This window comes from the organism of the source record quoted next, unplaced genomic scaffold (genome assembly GCF_019419815.1).
Source record: "Pyrus x bretschneideri cultivar Hongxiangsu unplaced genomic scaffold, Pyrus_bretschneideri_v1 Contig1, whole genome shotgun sequence".
Taxonomy (NCBI): Eukaryota; Viridiplantae; Streptophyta; class Magnoliopsida; order Rosales; family Rosaceae; genus Pyrus; species Pyrus x bretschneideri.
In genome coordinates, this window is record NW_025999390.1 from 7158361 (window position 1) to 7179285 (window position 20925).

The window sequence follows — 20925 nt, forward strand, 5'->3', positions numbered from 1 at the left end:
GTTTGGAACTGGGAAGCGATTACCGCACATCACTTTTCAGCCCTGGCACACCCTTGATTTTTTTGGACTCTAGAGTGAATAAATCAAAGAAGAAATAAAGGGTAAAAGTAAACATGGGTGCGGAGAACGAGAAAATGTGCGTGCGGAAACCATTTCATTGTATTGACTATGGTTTTGAGGTCAAAGACAGTAAAAAATGAGGGGTAAAGCGGATAAATTGTTGGATGTTTGTGTCTTATGCGTTTGGAATATCCTCTAATAGTGCTTGTTATGGGACCCCAAGACCAAAGATATTTGGAGCTTATTTCCAAGAATTCGATGAAACGAAGCATTGGAATCTTCGAATTTTTTGTCTCAAGTCTCAACTTTGTGTGATCATTTTCTTGGTAAGTTTGTATACAAAGCTTCAACCCTGAAGACTGCTTAAGCATGCCTGCCCCTGCTCTGAAACCAGTACTCCCAACAATGTCAGCTCCTCGGGTTCGCGAGGCAATCAGGCAGTATCTCTCGGAGGCTCAGTCGGATTCTCACGGAGTGCAGCAGAAAGCTCTCCAGACTTTAGTTTCCATCACCAAGGTGAGTCCCCAAAACAGGAGCTTGGTTTCACAGACAGAAGGAGCCATCCCCACCTTACTTGCCCTCTCGAAATCTTCCTCCGACAGCATTCAGGTTCTCTCGCTGTCTGTCCTCTTCAATCTGTCCCTGAATCCGGATCTGAAGCAATCTCTAGCGGATATTAAAACCCTTAAACATCTGAATTCGATAATTGCCTCTTTGACCTCCGCGGAGTCCGGCAAGGTAGCTTCCTCTCTGGTTTGCAGTTTGGCAATGCTTGACAAGAACAAGGCCAAGTTTGGTGTAGCAGGCACCATCCAGTTACTAGTCAAGGTCATTTCCGGCCCTCGCAGCCCTGCCATCCATCACCTCCTCAGCTCTCTAGCTGAGCTTGTTCGGTTCCACGGGAACTGCACTTTGGCAGTGAGAGAAGGAGCTGTTCAAGCGCTCATCCAAGTGCTGGAGAGCAGTGACAGCGAGGATCTAGCCGGAACTTCTCTCCAGGTTCTTGGCCTTCTTGCGAGGTTTGATGAAGGACTGAATGCTTTGAGCAAAACCGACCAGATTGTGAGCTCAATGGTAGAAGTGTTAAAAGGGAGGTGCATGCTGAGTAAGGAAGGTGCGGCTGAAATCCTCCTGCTCCTGTTTGATGAAAGTGAGGGCTGCGTGAGAGACGCTTTGCGGCTGCCGGACTTCTCAACTTTGGTAGCTGATATTTCGGTCAGAGGATCACCGAGAGCCCGAGAGAAGGCGGCGTTGCTGATGAAGAAGATCATGGAGGATGACTTGGATTCTTACTGTTGATGGAAACCCCATGTTTTCTCAGTGGTAACTGGTTGTAGAGAGCGCAAGCCCGCAGGCTTAGATGTAGCCAAGTTAGCTACAAGTGTAATTGCCCTTTTGCCTCCAAGTTCAAATCCCTCTCTTCGCAGTTAGATTAATTGAAATATCGAATCAAATAAAACTAAATTGATAGGAGAGAGCTCTTGTTAGTTTGAAGTTCTATGTTATTTGTTAAAACTTAAAGCTTGTTTTGTATAGTTGTCAGTCATGACATGCCAACTTTATACGTGAAAGGGTTTTTGGTAAAAGTTGGATACATTCAGTTATTTTAAAAACATTTCTAAATAAGCGTTTTTAGATAACTAAAAAGAGTTCATATAATACTGACAATTAAAATGGTTTGTTGTATCAAAATGGGGCTCTGTTCATGTTTGTTTACCCATGCATGTTAGTGAACCTTATAAAATGTTTGGCAGAGGGTACTAGTGGATGAATGATCTCTTGGAAAGTTTTTCGCGTGTTTGGGCGAGGGTGGTACTAGAAGTAGAATGAATGACCTCTAAGATTTTTTTATGTGGTTATTTAACATTACAAATTTACATTTTAGTAATATTTCTCTCTATTTAAAAGTGAGAAATCTCATTAATTGCAAATTCAATACCAAATTATTAGAATTGTCTTGTTGTGCGTCTAAGCCAAATCTCCTACCATTTGATGTAAGTATATCGTCGAAATAAAAAACCAACTACCATCCTACTATCATCTGGTGAAAAGTAGATAGTTTTCCTTTAATAAAATAATAAGGCCTAAAAAATATTGCACGGGGCCTATGGAAATTCCATGGACCTGTCCTAATATCCTATTATTATTATTATTATTATTATTATTATTATATTATTATTATTATTTTGCCAAAAAATATATTTTACAGTCATATGTCCACATTGGGCTCACCATGCCACGATTCAGCATTGTTGTTGTTCATGTAAGCGTCATGTCACGCGTTAATAGAGATTCTAATGAAAATTTTAATATAAATATGAAAATATCACACAATCTTTATTTTGGTATGAGATTAAGATGAAAAAAAGTTGTCTGAAAGTTTGAAAACCAAAATTGTGACATCTCACATCGTCTAGGGGAGTGATCCTTATATGTATATTCTCATCTTTACCTAGCACGAGGTCTTTTGGAAGCTCACTGGCTTCGGGTTCTATGAGAACTCCGAAGTTAAGTGAGTAGTGTGCGAAAGCACTCTCGTGATGGGTGACCCACTGGGAAGTTTCCGTCTGAGTTCCCAGAAACAAAACCGTAAGGGTGTGCTGGGTGGGGGCCCAAAGTGGACAATATCGTGTTACGGTGGAGTCGGGCCCGGGAAGTGGTCCAACCCAAGCCGGGATGTGAAAATTTGGTATCAGAGCCTAATCCTGGCCGTGGTGTGCCGACGAGGATGTCGGGCCCCTAAGGGGGGTGGATTGTGACATCCCACATCGCCCAAAGAAGTGATCCTTATATGTATATTCCCATCTTTATCTAGCACGAGGTCTTTTGAAAGCTCATTGGCTTCGGGTTCCATGGAAACTTCGAAGTTAAGCAAGTGGCGCACGAGAGCACTCACATGATGGGTGACCCACTGGAAAGTTCTCATATGAGTTCCCTGAAACAAAACCATGAGGGTGTGCTGGGGGGCCCAAAACGGACAATATCATGCTATGGTAGAGTCAGACCCGAGAAATGGTCCCGACCAGGCTGGGATGTGACAAAAATACTGCACGATAGTAAAGTAAGAATTACTCTTGAAACTTTCCATCACGATTCAACTCATTCATGCTTGAAATTTGTACCACATTTTTATTTATTCCTTAAATCTATTGAGATCTATTAAGTTATTCAGTCTAAATTCAATCTTAAGTACCAAAAAAGTCATCTAATGTGTGTAGTTTTTCTTTTAGTTGTGCAAACATTGACTGGCCAGGTTGAATATATTCATAAGACTTATTTACATATCTTTTTAATAAATCAGTTCTCGACAGAAACACTTCGAAAGAAAGCAACATGTCTTGAATCATTCTTTCATCTTTTCATAGCTGAAATTATTTTATTCATCCGAAGCCACAACCCACACTGAATATAGTATATACAACACATATTCTTCCGGTACGTTTTAAAAAATTGACTACAATACTTATATGTATTTAATGTAAACATCATTTGACGGTCATATATAAATTATATAAATACATGTATTTAATATAATTATTATTTAACCGTTGAATGATAATTGCATTAATACATGTAAGTATTTTCCTAAATCCAACGCAAAATAAAACAAAATACATATGTTTATGGTGTGCGTTTTTATCCAAAATGTTCGCCAAAGTAAAAAATTTATCTTAATATGGATTTTTGTCTATATTCAAGCCCTCAAATTTATTGTCGATATTTGTAACGCCTAGAATTATAAGCAGGTGATTCCAATTTGTACCCCTCCCCTCCCATTCTACTCTCTCTCTCTCTCTCTCTCTCTCTTCTTTTTCCTGGTTTTGGTAATTCCTATAACCTTTGGAATTCTAGAACTTAATATTGCTTGTCTTCTAGTCTTATTTTGTCCACATAAAGGATATACACGATATAATAAAAATAGGATACACGTGTGGTAGTAAGTTTTATTTTTATTATAGAAATGATACAAATGTGATATGAAAATTATAGTAAGTGTAACATTACTCTTAACCAATGTTTAAATCATTTTTCACCTCTTTGTATGATGTTCTGTAGTCTATGACTGGGAGCGAGCTAAACGGCCGATGCATCTATGAAGATACAGTTAAAATGGTTGGAATGCCCGCCAAATGTCCAAAACTACATGTAGCAGTCGGACACCTCATACACGAAAAAGGGGACACATTGTTTAGCAACAACACGAATCAATCAAATAACACCAAAAATTGAACATCACACTGACAGCTTTTTTCGTGAGAATCAAAACCCTAATCTCTATAATAAAAGCACTGCTTAGTTGGTGCTAAATCCTCACGTTCTCTACAAACTACTCAAGCTTAAGCACCTTTTGAGTGCTTGTGTGTGACATTGTTTTGGGTTGTGATAAGGAAACAAAATGAGCAACATCACATACGCACCTTTGCCTAGTAACCTCATACCGGATGATGCCAGTCCGGCAGTGGATGAACAAAGGTGACAACGCGTGGCAGCTGACAGCCGCAACTTTGGTTGGCCTCCAGAGTGTCCCGGGGCTCATAATCCTATACGGTGGCGCGGTGAAGAAGAAATGGGCTGTGAACTCGGCCTTCATGGCACTCTATGCATTTGCTTGTGTTCTTATTTGTTGGGTTGCGTGGGGATACCAAATGTCATTTGGGGATGTCCTAATCGAGGGTCTTCGGTTTTGGGGGAAACCTGACGTGGCACTTAACCAGCAGTATCTGTTGGGGCCGGCATTTATGGGGAAAATACCAAATGCCACAATGGTTTATTTCCAATTTGTGTTTGCAGCAATTACTTTGATTTTAATTGCTGGGGCACTTTTGGGAAGGATGAACTTTTATGCTTGGATGTTGTTTGTGCCTTTATGGCTAACTTTTTCATACACCATTGGAGCTTTTAGTATTTGGAGCCCTAACGGGTTTCTGTCCAGAAAGGACTCATTGATTATTCTGGTGGGTATGTGATCCATCTTTCTTCTGGTGTTGCTGGGTTCACAGCTGCCTATTGGGTAGGAAAACCCTTCTTTCTCATTCTTCTTTTTGCTCTTTCTTTTTCCGGGTCTTCATAAATAAGTCCCTTGGAAATCTCTATCATAGTAGAAAACAATAAGCACCTTCTCGATGAAAAAGAAAAACTGGACTAAACTGTTATTGGACTCGAATATCATTGCATCGAACATTAATAGTTGACAGGCGAGGTTCTTTTCTTCTTTATGTAGTTTGATTCATTAAGTGTTTCTCACTAATATTAACAGTTACACTACGCTAGGTATCTTCTCAATTGCTAAACTTTTATGTGGAGCACATTTTGTAGCAAAATTACTTTCTCTTACCCTCTGAAGTCTCCTCTTTTCAAACATTTTTGCAATACATGTCTCAAAACCAGAAACTTCTTAAGAAGTATGATTTGATTCGGGGTCTAATTCGCGATGCAGGTTGGTCCACGTTCGAAGAAAGACAGGGCAAGTTTTCCTCCCAACAACATTCTTCTTATGTTGACTGGTGCAGGACTTCTCTGGATGGGCTGGACAGGGTTTAATGGCGGAGACCCTTACGTGGTCAGTGTTGATGCCTCCTTGGCTGTGCTGAACACTCATGTCTGCACTGCTACCAGTTTGCTCACTTGGCTCTTGCTTGACATCACTTTCTTCCGTAAACCTTCGGTCATAGGGGCAGTTCAGGGAATGATCACTGGTTTAGTTTGCATCACCCCTGCTGCTGGTAAGTTCACAAAATCTACAATTTTGCGTATCCGGCTCATAAATTCTCTATGCAGGACATCTTGTCTTTAAGAGGCACAACGCCATGATAAAATCTCACTTGTACTCAATTTTCTTCGAAGTTAAGTTTTAGGTTTGGAGTATCAAATTCCGGTACCAGATACTAATAGCCACGGTTGCATTTTCAATCTCCTATATAGGTGTTGTGCAAGGCTGGGCAGCAATACTGATGGGGTTATTTTCTGGCTCAATCCCTTGGTTTACCATGACGGTTGTCCACAAGAGATCTTCGCTCCTTCAGAAAGTTGACGACACAATGGCTGTCTTCCACACTCATGCCATCGCCGGCGCCCTTGGTGGAATCCTCACCGGTCTCTTTGCCCACCCGCGGCTTAGCTACTTGTTCTATACCTCATACGGTACGTATGTTGGCCTATTCTATGGTTTCCACATGGGAGGTCGCCACGTGCACACCGGCTTTCGTCAAGTGGGAATCCAACTGCTCGGGATCTTTTACATTGTGACACTAAATGTTGTGGTCACAAGCATTATATGTAACCTGATTCGGTTATTAGTGCCGCTACGGATGTCCGCGGAGGATATGGAGATTGGTGATGAAGCCGCTCATGGGGAAGAAGCTTATGCTGTCTGGGGACAAGGCGAAAAGCTTGACAATTCAAGGTTTGGAGGATATGATATTGAATCATCAGCTGCCAAAAGTAGAGCAGCTGCTGGACAAATTGAAATGGCTTAAAGCTCATAGATTTTGACGCTACAAATTGCTCAACAGATAATTGAAAGGATAAAAGCTTTGTAATGTTGAATTCTATCTGTACTACAGAGATTTTCAGATTCTGATTTCTTACGGAAAATTTCAATAAACTTAATAATATCACAAGTTTCGATATAATATCTAACGGCTAAAAAATCTCAAAGAATAAGGTCCCTCGGAGCATATAGAAAGCCGGAATATCGAATTGATAGCATCTGCTGGCCAACTGAAAAGGAAACACAGCTAACCGTGTAGCAATTACATATCTTATTTTCCACCACTATACAAACTATTTGCAATAACACCACTGTCAACCGCAGAGCTATCATAATCATCTCTATTTTTTTTAATTTGATACATAAACTTGATAATAAAAATTTCATATACGTTTTATTATTGGTAAATAAATAATGTAGTAACACCAAATAAAGAGACAAAAGGGAGAGCTCCCATGCAAAGAGCCAAATTACAAAGCAGCAAGAAGAAACAAGCACCCAAAAAAGCCTTAAAACCAACGGGTTGCAAAAGATGCAAAGGGAATAGACCAAGCAAGGAACAAAAGAAGCTGCAAACCAAGTAGAAAAGACTTGGAAAGAATCAAAAGTAGACCTCTAAATTTGGATCCCACAACCTCATGAAATTAAAAAACCAAAAATAAAAAAGGTTACTATCAAAGCAATATATGTAAATGATGAGTTGTAAGCCTGTAACCCCATCATATAGGTGTAGCTCTACTATTTTCTATGAACCAACACAGAAGGGCGGAATGAGAATCAAACTAAGGACCCCTTGCAAATAAGGTTTTGAAATCTTGTTGAGTATGAACTAGATTCTAAAGTTCAAATTATCAAAGAATGAGCCAACAATATGTATCAAGCTTACAATACTAAAACCATGTCCAAATATGACACTACTGATAGAATTTAAAATTTTATATCATCTTACACAATATTTTCGGAGAATCATATCAAGCCACAACATCTCTTGTATGATTTCTTATCTAGAACTTGAAATTTATAAATTATTTTCTGAACCCTTTTTTTTTTTTTTTCTAATTTCTAAAAAATTCTGAAAATTTTATCTCATTGTATCCCCAATTTGGTGTAGCACGTCATCTTATTTGATTTCTTACCTTCATTCATCTTATTCTCAGACAAACTCATTTCTGCACTTGAAAACCCATCACTTATATTTTTCCTCCTAACAAACGAGCCGAGCTGCTCATGACTGATGAGGGATTACTTCGCCCCACAAGGGGAGTTTTTCCCCAACAATTTTCTTAGGCATGATCAAGGCCACACTCCTTCGACCATATACTACATGATGTTGTCACTCATTGCAATTACTTATAAATAAATAAAATAAATAAACAAAATGGAAAAACCCAAAAATAATCCAGTAATTTGAGGCCCAGCAGCACAGCAGAAGCAGCGAGGTAGGCCCTATATACAACAAAGCACATTGAAACTTGCTTGTATTTTATATATGCATATGATAGTCACAAGACTCACAGGCATTTAGCAGATGAATTAATTATTTATAAAATAATTAACAAGGCCTTGGAGCCTGCAGAGTGGAGAACATGTGGAATGTGTTAATAATATAAAATTCAGAAAATTTTCGACAACCCGAAAATATTATTCGTTAAGCATCATTAGCTTTAGTCTAATCTCCATTTTGAGCCATTCTTAGGCATTGATTTGGTATTTTGGTTACAATATTGAAGTGTTTACACTTTGATGCCAAACTATAAGCAATCAAATTATATTTTCAGTTTGGGGAAGTCTCAAAGGAATCAGAAAAGGGAAGTCATATTCACACACATTTTTAGCTTCTTACTCATCATTATTTAATTATAACCGTTGATTTCATTTGATTTATTCAATTTGGTGACCATAAATACAAGGGATTGTGTAAGAAGCTAAATGGGTGTGTGGAAATCAAAAGCTAAAAAGGGTGTGTAAAAGGAGTAGGATTCTTTCTCCTCTTATTTCCATCTCCTTCCCTCCATCCCCCTTCCCTCCCCTCACACTCACATTTTTGTCTTTTTCTTTCTATAAAAAATTCAAAATAAGATGTTGACGTGATTTAATCGTAACGGTTTAAATAGAAGGGGAGGGAAGGGGAGAGAGATTAGGAGGGTAGAGAATTCTCCTCCGTGTAAAGATTGTTTTGTATCAGGAAATCAATAATTACTTGTAATATGGTTCAATAGTATTCGTTTTCATGTATAAGTGAGATGTCTTATGTTCGATTTCCATGAATAGAGAGTTAAATACCTAATTATAATGTCTAACTCATGGTGTTAACAAATTAATCACGTCTGATTAGGAACACTCAGATATCCACTTTGATGGACGGGAATATGTGATTTATAGGTTAAATAAGGCTAAAAATCATCAGTGCGAGATCTGTTTGAGTCCCATCCCATGATTATTCCAAATGCAAAGAAGATTGCGAGTCTCACTTTTGTATGTAAACCAAAATTTTCATTGCACAAATAGATAACTATGATTCTGATTTCAATAAGTGATGGTTGACTACTTAAAAGGGAAAACTAAAAGTCACATAAAACAAAAGCACTAAAACTTTATGACGTTCTTTTGTCCTAAATTCCTCATAGTTGTATGATAAGATATTTACCGTCTTTCTTTTTCATTGTGTAAGCAAATATGTCTTTAAAGAATAGGATTAACTCAAGCGGAGAGGGAGAATATGTACTACTAGTAATTGAGTTAGGGTATACGGTCGATTGAAAGTTCGACTTCAATTCCTTTCAATGTAACCACAACAAAGTTGGAGCTTAACAAATCAAAAGGAAAAATATCACTAAATGTAAGAATTAGTAGTTAATGTTAATAATTTTTGTATTGCATTTTAGCACAAGTAGCATAGAGGAGTGCCAATTTAGACGAGCATCTTCACAAATATATGAGAGTTGGCCTCACCTATATTTCGACAGATGGAATGCCACTTTTGCTTGTGGTAAACAAGTATGCCATCTGAGGAACAAACTCAAGGATACTAGGTGAATTTACACACCAAAAAAAGGCAGAAAAGATGAAGAATCTTAATGTACCACTTTATTGTCCCAATGGGTTGCATATCTTGCATTGTTTCTCGACGAGAGATATTAAAAAAAAAGGAAATGGAAGACAGAGATTTGAATTGAGATGTCTACACATGTAATGCATGTGGAGGGAGTTTTAAATAATGTCGGATTGGTAAATGACTTCTTGTAAGTTATTTGAAAATCCTTTGTTTGTAGATTTGTAATGTTTATGTAGTACATTTTTAATCTCATTTTGTAACGTATTTAACTAATTTAATTTAAATATTTTGATACTTGGAAATCCCTCGTCTAAAGTTCCAAACATTATTATATAGTTTATAAATTACTTATTTGCTGAATTTGCATTTGTATTTAACTATTGAATTCAAGCACAGTTTAATAATATTTCTATCCACTTATAAGCAAAATGTATCACATTCATCCCAATAACTCAATCCAAGACAAGAAACATCTTCAACCTCCATTGAGGTATGTGGAGTTTAATATTTTGAAAAAGAAGGTATTTACCGATTTAGGGTTTAGCATCTCATCAGTGTCCTTCCTCCTCAATCCACTTTGTTTCGGATTCAAAACTCTTTTAATTCCATTCGGTGTAGATTAAATATTTTCAATCTTATGGTTAGAAATAAAAGAGAAAATGTAATGGGATAAAAAAGAGTGAAAATCAATTTTTTTTTTTTTTTTTGATCTTTCTAACAGGATATTTGCAAAAATTACAAAAAAAAAAAAAAAAAAGAAAGATGGAAAACTCTGGTAAATTATAAACAAGTGGTGGGACATGGGAAGGGCATTTTGGTCTGGGCATTTGGCAAAAAACTGTAAGAAAGTGAGTAGTTTTCAGACCTTGTAAATTTCACCGCCTGTGTGCTTGTAGGTGGTTTTTGAGGTATGATTGATTCATATGAACAAACAAAAAAGAAAAGGAGTGAGAACAGAGGCTGAGACTCAGAGAGAGAAAGTTGTGGGAAACAAAGAAAAGCAAAACACAGAGAAGTAAGAAGAAAGAGAAAAAGCCATTATTCTTTTGGGAACCAGGTTGGTACTAAATTAAAAAGATCAAACCCCACTTTTCTTTCTCACTTGCAATATTTATTATTCAATAATATATATATATATATATATCTATATTTCGTAGATCATTTTCAGCACCTGCAATTTCATTTCCTCGTTCAACTAGTGAAACATTTCAAACTTCTATTTTTATTTAATGGGTATCTTTCAAAATGTCTTTTTTTTTTTTTTTTTTTAATTTATTTGAAAAAAGAATGGAACTTTCCTTCGTATTTCAGAAAGAAAATCCATTTGTGGTTTTGTATTCTTGGGTTGCTGTAGCTGGAAGTGCTTTACTTTGCCTGCTGCCCACTAGCATTAGATTCTTTGCTTTCAATCTCTGTGAACAATGAGCATTGCACACTCCAAAAGACTTTGATAGTTCATTTTTTCTGCATTTTTGTGCTCATAAATCCTCCTAGCTTATCCTGCGCCTTCTTCTTCTCTGGGTGCCTTTCCCTTTCTGATATTGTTGATTAGAACCACTGTTTAACTTGTCTTAGGACTTATGCAGATTCATGGGTTTTATTACATGTGCACCCCCTTACATTGGTATAAATAGATAAAGCCAATATTGAGTTTCTCAATTGTAGGAAGACTCTTCGGTGTGCATTTCGTGCAGAGAGAATGAGCTTCAATAGCTCCAACGCCGCTTCTGGTTAGTCATTTCTGTCTGCTGATGTCTATTTCGTTTGTATATGGAGTAAAGTAGCTTGTAACAACTAGTTATCTTGGCTCTTGCCGATATTCTGATTATATTAGGCCTGCTGGTTTTATGTTGTGACAATTTGCTGCTGCAATATGTCAGGTAGTAGAACTGGTAGCAGGGCGTTTGAGTTTGGAAGGACCCATGTAGTGAGGCCTAAAGGGAGACACCAAGCAACTATAGTTTGGCTACATGGCCTTGGTGATAAGGGTTCAAGGTACTACGGCTATTCTTTTGCAGACTATCATTTGTTCTATTGTGATTTGAAAACACTCTTTGCATTTTGTTACAATTTGTCATCGCTTTAGTTGAAACTTAGTCCATGTAAACCGATCCATCAGTGGAACTTAAGTTCTTATGCATGATCAAATTATAGCTAATCATGGATTGCGGATGTGCGTGGATCAATAGTTATGATGTTAAGAATGCGCAGTTTTATAATTGTCATCTATGTGAGCCTGATATTCCTTCTTTATATGAAACACTTGGCGTGAGTGTGATTCCTTTTCCATTTAAATGAGCATATTCTTGTAAGCGAATGGTGGACTTGTTTGTTGCACATAAAGGACAAAGGAGGAGAAGCTGGACAATGTCAATATGTCTTTGTCCTGATCTGGAAAAGTCTGTTATTTAACTAATTCCTTGAACTCTGTTGCAATTAGAATCTAATTGAATCCTGAGTACAATGTGATTAGTTGTCTTTTTCTTCCTTTTCGTTTCACTCTGAGTCCTGACGGAGAAGTCTTGAATCAAGTATTTGAATATTCCAATGACAAGAATAGGGGACCACTTTTTGACTAGCTTAGTGGCCCTTTAAGCTGATAATCAAGTTGAAATATACTAATTAATAATTGACATAGTACTCATTCAGGACTAATTAATCTCAAATATTCGTTTTAACGAAGAATGATTGGACCATTTTGAGCTAGGACATTTGAAAGCATCAGAATTCTACAATTATTGATTAGTTTTATGCTTATTTTGATTATATGTGCTCCCAAAATTATATTGTATATGATTTTAAGAAGTGTTTCCTAAATTGTTTTGTATTGGTTTTCAAGCTTGAAGTGTGCCACCAACCTTCGTAGCTATTGGACTCAAAATACTATGTTATTCCAGCTCAGATTTTGCTCATTTGACGAGTGTGGTTAGTGAGTACTGAGTAGTGACTAAGTTGGATTTTCCCACTGTGTGCTTTGTTTTGCAGTTGGTCCCAGCTCTTGGAAAGCCTTCCTCTTCCTAATGTAAGGATGGTAACTTTAAGTTTCATTGTACCATTAAGCAACATTCATCACCAGCAGCCTTAAACCTTCTATTATTACAGAATATGCTGCCAAGTTTGGTTAATAGAATTTATTATCTGTATTTGTTGAACTTATTATACAGATTAAGTGGATTTGCCCTACTGCTCCTTCTCGACCTGTAGCTCTATTTGGCGGATTCCCTTGCACTGCTTGTAAGATTGTTTTAGTTTCCGTATTTATCTTTTTTTTTTTCTGAAAACCACCATCAAGTCCAGGTTGGCTTTGAGCTTTATCATATGGACAATGATTGTCCAAAATATATGTGACGCATAGTCTAAAGTGTTCAGGTGATTTATTACAGGGTTTGACATGGGAGAAATTTCAGAAGATGCTCCTGATGATATGGAGGGGTTAGATGCCTCAGCAGCGCATGTCGCAAATCTTTTGTCAACAGAGCCTGCTGATAGTAAGTTCTCTTGAAAGCTCTAACTCTAGTATTTAGTTACAATTGTTAGAAACTGTGTACAGTTAAGGATTTAACATAAAATATTTGGGCGGCTGATAAATCTTGGTAGACTTAAAAGATTAAAATGTAAAGAGTTCGGGGAATTGGGAAAATAGTCAAATTTCTCTGTAAATTCCAACCTCCACTGTTCTATAGTGAACTTATTTGCCTTCTTGTTCATACAGCTCTCATGAGCCATGAGTTACCTGAGAAAAAGTATATATGATCAGTTCTCCTATTATCTCCTGCATTTTCTTCATCCAGTTTATTTAATTTTGTTTGTGTCATGGAACAAGTTCATTGCATAATTGATTTTTACCAAGTGAATTGCATACTCTCACTTGATCTTCACCTTTGCTATTGAAATGTCTCTAACCTTATTTTTCCAAGAAGGTTCTTGTGATTAGCAAATTTACGCAATCAATGATATGGTAACTTTCAACAAAGAACTATTAGCAGAGGAAGTTGGTTGTTTAGCTATTACAACAAATTCTATGGGGGAAATAACTGATGAAGTTTTGTTAAGTTGGGAGTCGGATATTCTTATAAAATGATCGACTGTGTAAAATGATGTGTTCTTGAGGTATTTTTTTCTGATTGGAATTACGAATTCTTTTGTATGACTAGTTACTTTTTACTATCATGAACAGTAAAACTTGGTGTTGGTGGCTTCAGTATGGGTGCTGCAACTGCCCTCTACTCAGCCACGTGCCGTGTTTTAGGGCAATATGGGAATGGAAACCCGTACCCAGTTAACCTAAGTGCAATTGTTGGTTTAAGTGGCTGGCTTCCATGTTCAAGGTTTGGCCTCTTTCATATGCGCATTGCGCACTGACTTAAAATTGCTCATGTACAACACATCAGCACAACCTACACATTCTGTTATAAGCAGTCGGTTCATCCGTCTTTCTTTTTGTGTGGCAGAACTTTGACGAACCAGATGGAAAGGTCACACGAGGCTGCAAGGCATGCAGCATTCTTGCCCATTTTGTTATGTCATGGCTTAGGTAAACATATTCTTCTCATATTTGGTAGTATAGCTTCAGTTATTTGGTAGAATCTCTTCCCCTACGTCCCGTTCCATAAGTAATTTTGAAGAATTTGCAAGTTTCCAGTTGCCTGCTCGTCTTAATTGGTTATAATTGCAACTTCCAAGGATGCCTTAATTCTTCATTGCAGGTGATGATGTGGTCGCATATGAACATGGAGAGAAATCTGCGCAGACCTTGAATTCAGCAGGATTTAGAAATCTCATGTTTAGAAAATACAACGGGTATGTCATTCGTCCTCAAGGACTTGTTCTTTTCAGTATCAATTTCTTGAATGCTTACCTAGTTTGGCAGTGCAGGCTGGGTCACTACACAATCCCTGAAGAGACCGATGACGTTTGTACTTGGCTAACTTCTAGTCTGGGGCTTGAGGGATCCCGATCTTACTAGCGGAAGATATCTGGGAATGGTGAGTTAGCGCAGGGAATACAAACGAGGAGATTATAAAAAATAAAAATAAAAAAATAGAGGATTAGAAGGGGCATACTACATTAGATGGTGGTATGGGCATATATACATGGTAGTGGCATTTCTTATAGCTACTAGTGCCTTGTGATCTCTATCTCACTCTCCGTGGTACTCTCTTTTCCTTGCAATAACTTTCTAACCGAGGCTGACTCTTGTACTTGCGTCCTGGTTGCCCGGTTGCTGCGAGCTTTGTACGTGTGTTGTTTAGGGTAGGGGATGGGAGCTGGATGGAATCTCTTCGTCCCCATCCACAAAATTTTGTTGTTTTGATAATAAAAGTGATTCTGAATATGTCAGTATTTTGGAAATTTTAGTAATGCATGTAAAATGGTAGAGAATGATGGTTCTTAATGGATACTTGAGTGTTTATACTTTGTACTTCATAGCCTGATTTAGCCGTTGGATTTTCACTGTGATTTAAACCCTAGATTAGCATTCAAACTAACCGAGCCTGGGCCAATTTGGCTTTTCAAATCCTATCCACAAATTTCACCCCCAGCCCACAAGCCCACAAACGAATTCTCTTTTTTTTTTTTCTTTCTTTTTATGCAAGCAATACAAACATAGGACCTCTGTTTCATCAATAAATGCCATAAACATTTGAGCACCAAAATTCTTGCCAATTTGCTTTCAGTTACAGAGTGGCCTTACCAATCTGTGCATAGTTGAATTTAATAAAAAAAAGAAAATTACAAATTTTTTTAGCATCATGTTTATCGAATAAATCGTTATCCCATAAGATTGAATTTAACTTATTTTTCGAAATTACAAAAAATAGAAAAGGATAACAAAAATTACCAAGAACTGGGACAATCAGTAGTCATTGCCTAAGTGGGAATAAAATTGTAACAACAATTAAATGATAACTAAGATCATGAGAAACAAGATGACAATGTTGCGTTTCCAATTTTATGCAATAACCTTTGCGAAATGCTGCCACTTTGGTACACTTACATACCAAATCGAATGACTGCACATCACAAAAATAGGGGGGAAAATATTTGTAAGATATCTGAAGATGTTTCCACACTCGAACCGGACAACTGAGCCCACAGAACAATGTCGGCAAACGTCTTCTGCTTCCAATTGCAAAAAGTAAAAACCAGAGACACCCCCAAAGTAAAAACTGAAACAAGAAACATGTAGGTAAGCATTTTGATGACAACTTCAGAACTATAATATGAGTAGCAAGCAGTGGAATGACGAGGTACTCACTGTGGACTCCATCAGTGTCACGGCCATTCATTTCTTTCTGCCCTTATCGTGAAGGTTACTAGTGTTCTGAATGATATTACTACCTTCGGAATTGCTACAAGGGGTAAGGGGTGGGAACGAAGGGACAGCCTTCAATATGAACTTGCGGCCACTTCTCAAGCTCCCTGAAGAGCTTGCACCAAGCTCATGATTGTGGTTGTGAGGAGGAGAAACCCGTTTCTTATTGGGGGAACTAACTTTCACAGACCTAATAGGATTAGAACTGTCCTTCAGTATCTCAGGCGTTTCTTCTTGCAGAAAGTCATAAAGCCCATTGTCAAAGTCAAGACCCTGAGAAGATTTCGTCCCACCTAACCGAGCCATTGGGGTGACAGGTGAACTGCACCAATGAAGAGAACTACTAGATGACAGACCTTGACTTCCAGGACACAGCTGAGCTTGTGAAGCATTTTTCCAATCACTTCTTGATGATGTGGAAGAAGCAGAGGCCTTTGAGTAAAGATCTGATAATGGAGTAATATGGCATGTAGTGGGGGCAGCATCGTATCTTGTTGAAAATGTATGCGCTACTCCAATGTTGTCATAGTCCTCTCGCCAGTGGTAATAACCCATATTCGATAATTCTTTACTTGTCTCCAGAAGAATGCCACCTGTCTTTGAATTTCTCAGAGGGGATCTTGTTGATTTTTCATAAGATGATATGATGGTAAGATCAGATTCAGGTGATCGAAGGTAACTTGTAGGAAGGCACGGGGATTTTGGTATGTTATTTGCATGACTAGACAAAAAGAAAATAAACAATCAAAATTAATTAGAATCACATTATGATTTAGCGTTTCAGGATAATTGGGACTTCAAAAACAATGATTCTTACTCTGAGCAGTGAAATGATGGCGTCAATGGAGTGTGGTTGTGTGAATCATACAAATCAGTAGACAAAATATCTTTCTTTGTTGCCACCATTTCCAGCTTCTCATCAAATGTTTCCTTACCGGCTTTGTCACTGATCGTGTCTTTAATCACACCATGCTCTATTGGAACAAAATCTATAGAAAACAAGATTGAAGTGCAGTATTAAGACAAACAGAGTCTAACTGATCAACTTTTCTGGCAAACAAATACTTGTGTGTAGTTCCATATATCTTTCAGCAAAGCAACAATTCTTTCTAGTTTACTTTCACAAGCCCATTCTTTTAGGCATTATGCTTTAGATAAAAGTAAGTCCTAATGAATACACTAAAATTATGTAATATTCTATGATCCATTTGTTAGGTGATTTCTTAATTCTGTTTCTAGGCTGTCTATCAAGACCATTGATATGTGAAATCATGTTTCAACAAGTAGACAACACAACATAGTAGACTATACGGCATGAATACACTATTCTATAAATATGAAGGGAACATTCTTTGTTATCCATAGTAAAACAAGTACACTACGAATGTTATCACATGGAATTGGGAAACACTGTTTCTTGGTTTAGAGGCTTACCTCCCTTTCTGCCATAAACATTTTTACATCCATCACACCGGCATCCACTGGAGCATCCAACATTGGCCTTTGAGATGAAGCAATTCACAAATATAAGATGAACTGAAAAGAAAAGATAACAAACACTGTGGCATGGAAATATAGATCAGTATTCAAGACCTGATAGCATTCACAATATTTTTTCAGACACATTGACTTTTTGCAATTGCATCCCCTTTTGTGTCTTGCTGAGGCTGGTGTAAATTGAATTTCTTCTTCCTGTCACAAGCAAATACAATCGTTCAGTTTACAAGATTAAGGTATACCATCAGTAACCGAAAAGGGTTAGTACCACAATTTTGTTGGAAACTCACTAGCTGTACAATCTTGGGAGCAAATGCAAGTGGATTACGGGCTTCAATTTGTTGTCTCGTCTCAAGAACCGTATCTTCATAATCAGGTATATTAAAGCATCCTTGGCAAGCACAAGTTTCGGCACAATAGACTCCAGCAGCAAAACAATCGCAATAACTGCAAAGAAATGTATTAAAATGTGACAAACAAATATGCACTTATAATATTTAACAAAAAGTAGATCAACTTACAGTTTCAAGCACTTGGACTTCTTACAGTTGCACCGCTTGCACCCATCACTATCTTTAGAGCTTGGTGTTTTTTTCCTGGAGGGGTCATACACAAACACGTATTTGAACTGCAGATGGATATGATGAATGAATCTTACCACACTACATAAAAGACCATGCCTCTGACCTTTTCTTTTGTGAGCTAGATTGGTTCAACTCCATATAACTATCAACATTCTGAGAATCTAATTTGCTCTTCTCGGGTGGAGATCCATGACGCTCAAATTCCACAGTATCGGGAGACTGGGTGATGGAGGAGCTTGCGGCAATTGAATTCTCAGTTTCATCCCTAACATTCTCAGGTAAATGGTGGTTCACAACAGATGATGATTTCATAACTTGCACACCAATGTAGTGATCTGCTAATTTTATGGTTGTTGCACCACGAACAACAGGTGCAGCATTGACTATGCTATTTAGATGCAAGCCAATACCTGATGGTTTGGGAACAGTTAAAGGAGAGCTTCCACCATACCGAGGTGGCAATGAGGCTCCCATCTGTCTCTTGGAAGTTGCTGCATTAGGTACTTGCACAATCTCCAATTCTGCTGTGCTGGCAGGTGGTTCTGAATTGTTAACTTTCTCTACAGAAGAACTGTCTCCTTTTCCAGTGGCACAAGGAGGTGCCTCTTCAAACTGAAGGCAACGTCTATGCATGCCACCTTGGTCATTTTTGACCTACAATAATCTTGCGGTTATTATACAGAAAAATTAAATATATCCTAGCAGCATACAGTAACTAAAAACTCATATGAAATGGCATACCTTATTAGGAGCATGCAATATCATGTTTCCAATCATTCCCTTTGAGGTTCCACCAACCTTCTCCGTACAATCCTCATACACCTGACCAATCTGCAAACGTCCAGGAGGAGATGGAGGGTTATGATCACAATCATCCTGCTGTCTACCTCCGATACCCTGTAACTTAAAAGTTGGATCAATCGTAAGAACATGTGGAACAATCACATCCCTTGTAATCAAATGTCCTAGTCCTTTTCCTTATAATGTAAAGCCAAGAATCTGAAGTTACCTGATTATGAAAACCTAGGTGATACTCCCCATTGAAAGCATTATCGATGGATAAGCCGGATCCAACCTTTGGGCACTCAGAAGATGGCAACTCACCATCACTATGCACTTTATTTTTCACAGGTTTTGGATCAAATTGCTTTCCGTCAAGGTCCTCTTTAGCCTTCTCTGGTGGTGCCTCAGATTCAGATGCATTGATAGATTCTTTCAAACATGGATTGACTGATTGACAAGAATTCGTAGAGTCCATCTCCATGGGATCAGCTAAGTATTCATCGACACCCTCCGAGGAACTGTTGGTCTCACAGTCCTGAGTATCAGTAATCAATCCCATCTGCAGTTGGGTGATATGTTTCTTGGAATCAACTGGAACATCAACAAACTTTTTGGCTTCATCATGTGCTTTCGTTTTTCCTACACTGGATAATTGCGGGTGTTGAGGCCTGGTAAAAATAAAGAAACTGTCAAAGTGAGCAAACACGGAAACAACAAAGAGACTGCCCAAGAAAAAACAATTGGAACTAGAATTCAGTGTATACTGGACCTTTTCAGGAAACTTGTTTCCGGAGTGTATTTATGCGTGGTGACGTGAACACAAGAGGAGGAGAGCTAAGTCCCGGGAACCCTTGCACTGCATGTGAAGCCTTCACAGGCTGTATTGGTGATAAATTGCTTATGTAACTGAAGACTGGTGACTCCTGAATTAGAGGAAACATATATGAATAAAGATTCAATTTCCTACCAACATAGCCAATGCTCAATTCAGAAACAGAAATGACAAACTACTAACGCCTCGACTCAACGTTTGATCATCAATTACTCGCAGACAACAGATTGCATTGCACATTGAGAAAGACCCCAAAATCACAAATTCAACTTCTCCAACAAAACACCACTAAACCCTCAAATTCCAAATGTCCAAAACCCTAACTTTGACTACCCCTACAAAGCACCAATCCCACCAACCTCAACCCACAAAAATTAAACCAAAACCCACATCCACAAATCACCTATTTCACAAAAATAGACAATAATTTTACTACAAAAAATAACAACAAAAAGGAGGTATAAATAAAGGGTAAAGATCTACCTATAGATTAAAAAATTATCACAAATAAGGAAGTAAAAAAATCCCTAATCCAAAAACAGAAAGATTGAAATTTGGCAGTAAAAATAAATTTACTTGAACTGGAGGAGAATCTGAGGAAGGTGAAGTGTTGGCTTTGATTTTGGGAATTTCAGGTGAATCCATGGTGTGAACTCGGAAGCTTAATCGAAACCCTAACCCTACAATTCTCCGCCTGCATTTTTCCCACTTTACTAACCTCTGGTGAGAAAATGTGAAAGTCTGAGAGAAAATGTGAGTTTTTACATTTTTCTTTTAATTTATTTTCTCGCTTAAAAAGAAAAATAAAAGAGAGCGGGATTTTAAAAACCAAGCGGGAATTGTAATGTAATGTTGATTTGGGCTGGTCTTAATGGGCTTGGTTTTAAATAATGGGCCGGATCCAAGCACTAAATTTGATATTTTTGAAAATCTGTTGGATATGCGCCTACAACTTAGGGCTTGGACATTATCATTAGCAAATCTAATATCTTTCTATTAACGAGGTTCACTATATTTGCGTTGAGTTGATTAACCAAAGGGAAGCTCAACTTTGACCAGAATTTTGTTGATAAAATCTGGCCAGGATTTTTGATAAATGTAAGGAGACTCTTTTGAAAGTTGGACTCTGCATTGATGTGTCAGTTCATATTTTTTACATAATATTTTATAATATTAGTAGAAAAACTAATGTTAAACTGTGAGGTAGCAGCATCCAGAAAGAGTCCCATTTGAGAATCTTATCAGCATTCGTGAAAGAAAGTTTGATATTGTCAAAGTCAATACACCCACCTCTGCGGTCATCATCCA

The 20925-nt window shown here is 37.8% G+C and overlaps 4 protein-coding genes across 5 annotated transcripts; 3 read left to right on the plus strand and 1 right to left on the minus strand.

Moving 5' to 3' along the window:
* Positions 1–429: 429 nt before the first annotated feature.
* LOC103937116 (U-box domain-containing protein 14-like) lies at positions 430–1359 on the plus strand. The gene has a single exon (XM_009347031.2). The coding sequence runs from the start codon at positions 430–432 to the stop codon at positions 1357–1359; it is 930 nt and encodes a 309-aa protein (XP_009345306.2).
* A 3097-nt stretch (positions 1360–4456) lies between these two features.
* LOC103927595 (ammonium transporter 2 member 5-like) lies at positions 4457–6536 on the plus strand. Its single transcript, XM_009336535.2, is given in 5 exon segments — positions 4457–4516; positions 4518–4986; positions 4989–5071; positions 5498–5783; positions 5983–6536. Coding segments are annotated over 5 exon segments (1452 nt in total).
* Positions 6537–10498: 3962 nt separating this feature from the next.
* LOC103927554 (acyl-protein thioesterase 2) lies at positions 10499–15027 on the plus strand. Of its 2 annotated transcripts, none has more exons than XM_048582714.1 (10): positions 10499–10662; positions 11192–11335; positions 11486–11600; positions 12591–12627; positions 12770–12839; positions 12989–13093; positions 13783–13933; positions 14057–14139; positions 14312–14405; positions 14481–15027. In XM_048582714.1, exons 2-10 carry the CDS (start codon positions 11305–11307, stop codon positions 14569–14571), a joined length of 777 nt encoding a protein of 258 aa, XP_048438671.1. In that variant the 5' UTR covers positions 10499–10662; positions 11192–11304; the 3' UTR covers positions 14572–15027. The 2 variants fall into 2 exon arrangements, with proteins under 2 accessions (XP_048438671.1, XP_048438663.1); XM_048582706.1 differs by having other exon boundaries at positions 11271–11335.
* Positions 15028–15443: 416 nt separating this feature from the next.
* LOC103937109 (protein tesmin/TSO1-like CXC 2) lies at positions 15444–20401 on the minus strand. The gene is given in 13 exon segments (XM_009347025.3): positions 15444–15775; positions 15865–16642; positions 16739–16910; positions 17356–17422; positions 17515–17613; positions 17709–17865; positions 17940–18014; positions 18106–18656; positions 18744–18899; positions 19012–19453; positions 19555–19576; positions 19579–19708; positions 20194–20401. Coding segments are annotated over 12 exon segments (2691 nt in total). The 5' UTR covers positions 20263–20401; the 3' UTR covers positions 15444–15775; positions 15865–15891.
* Between the last annotated feature and the right edge of the window lie 524 nt (positions 20402–20925).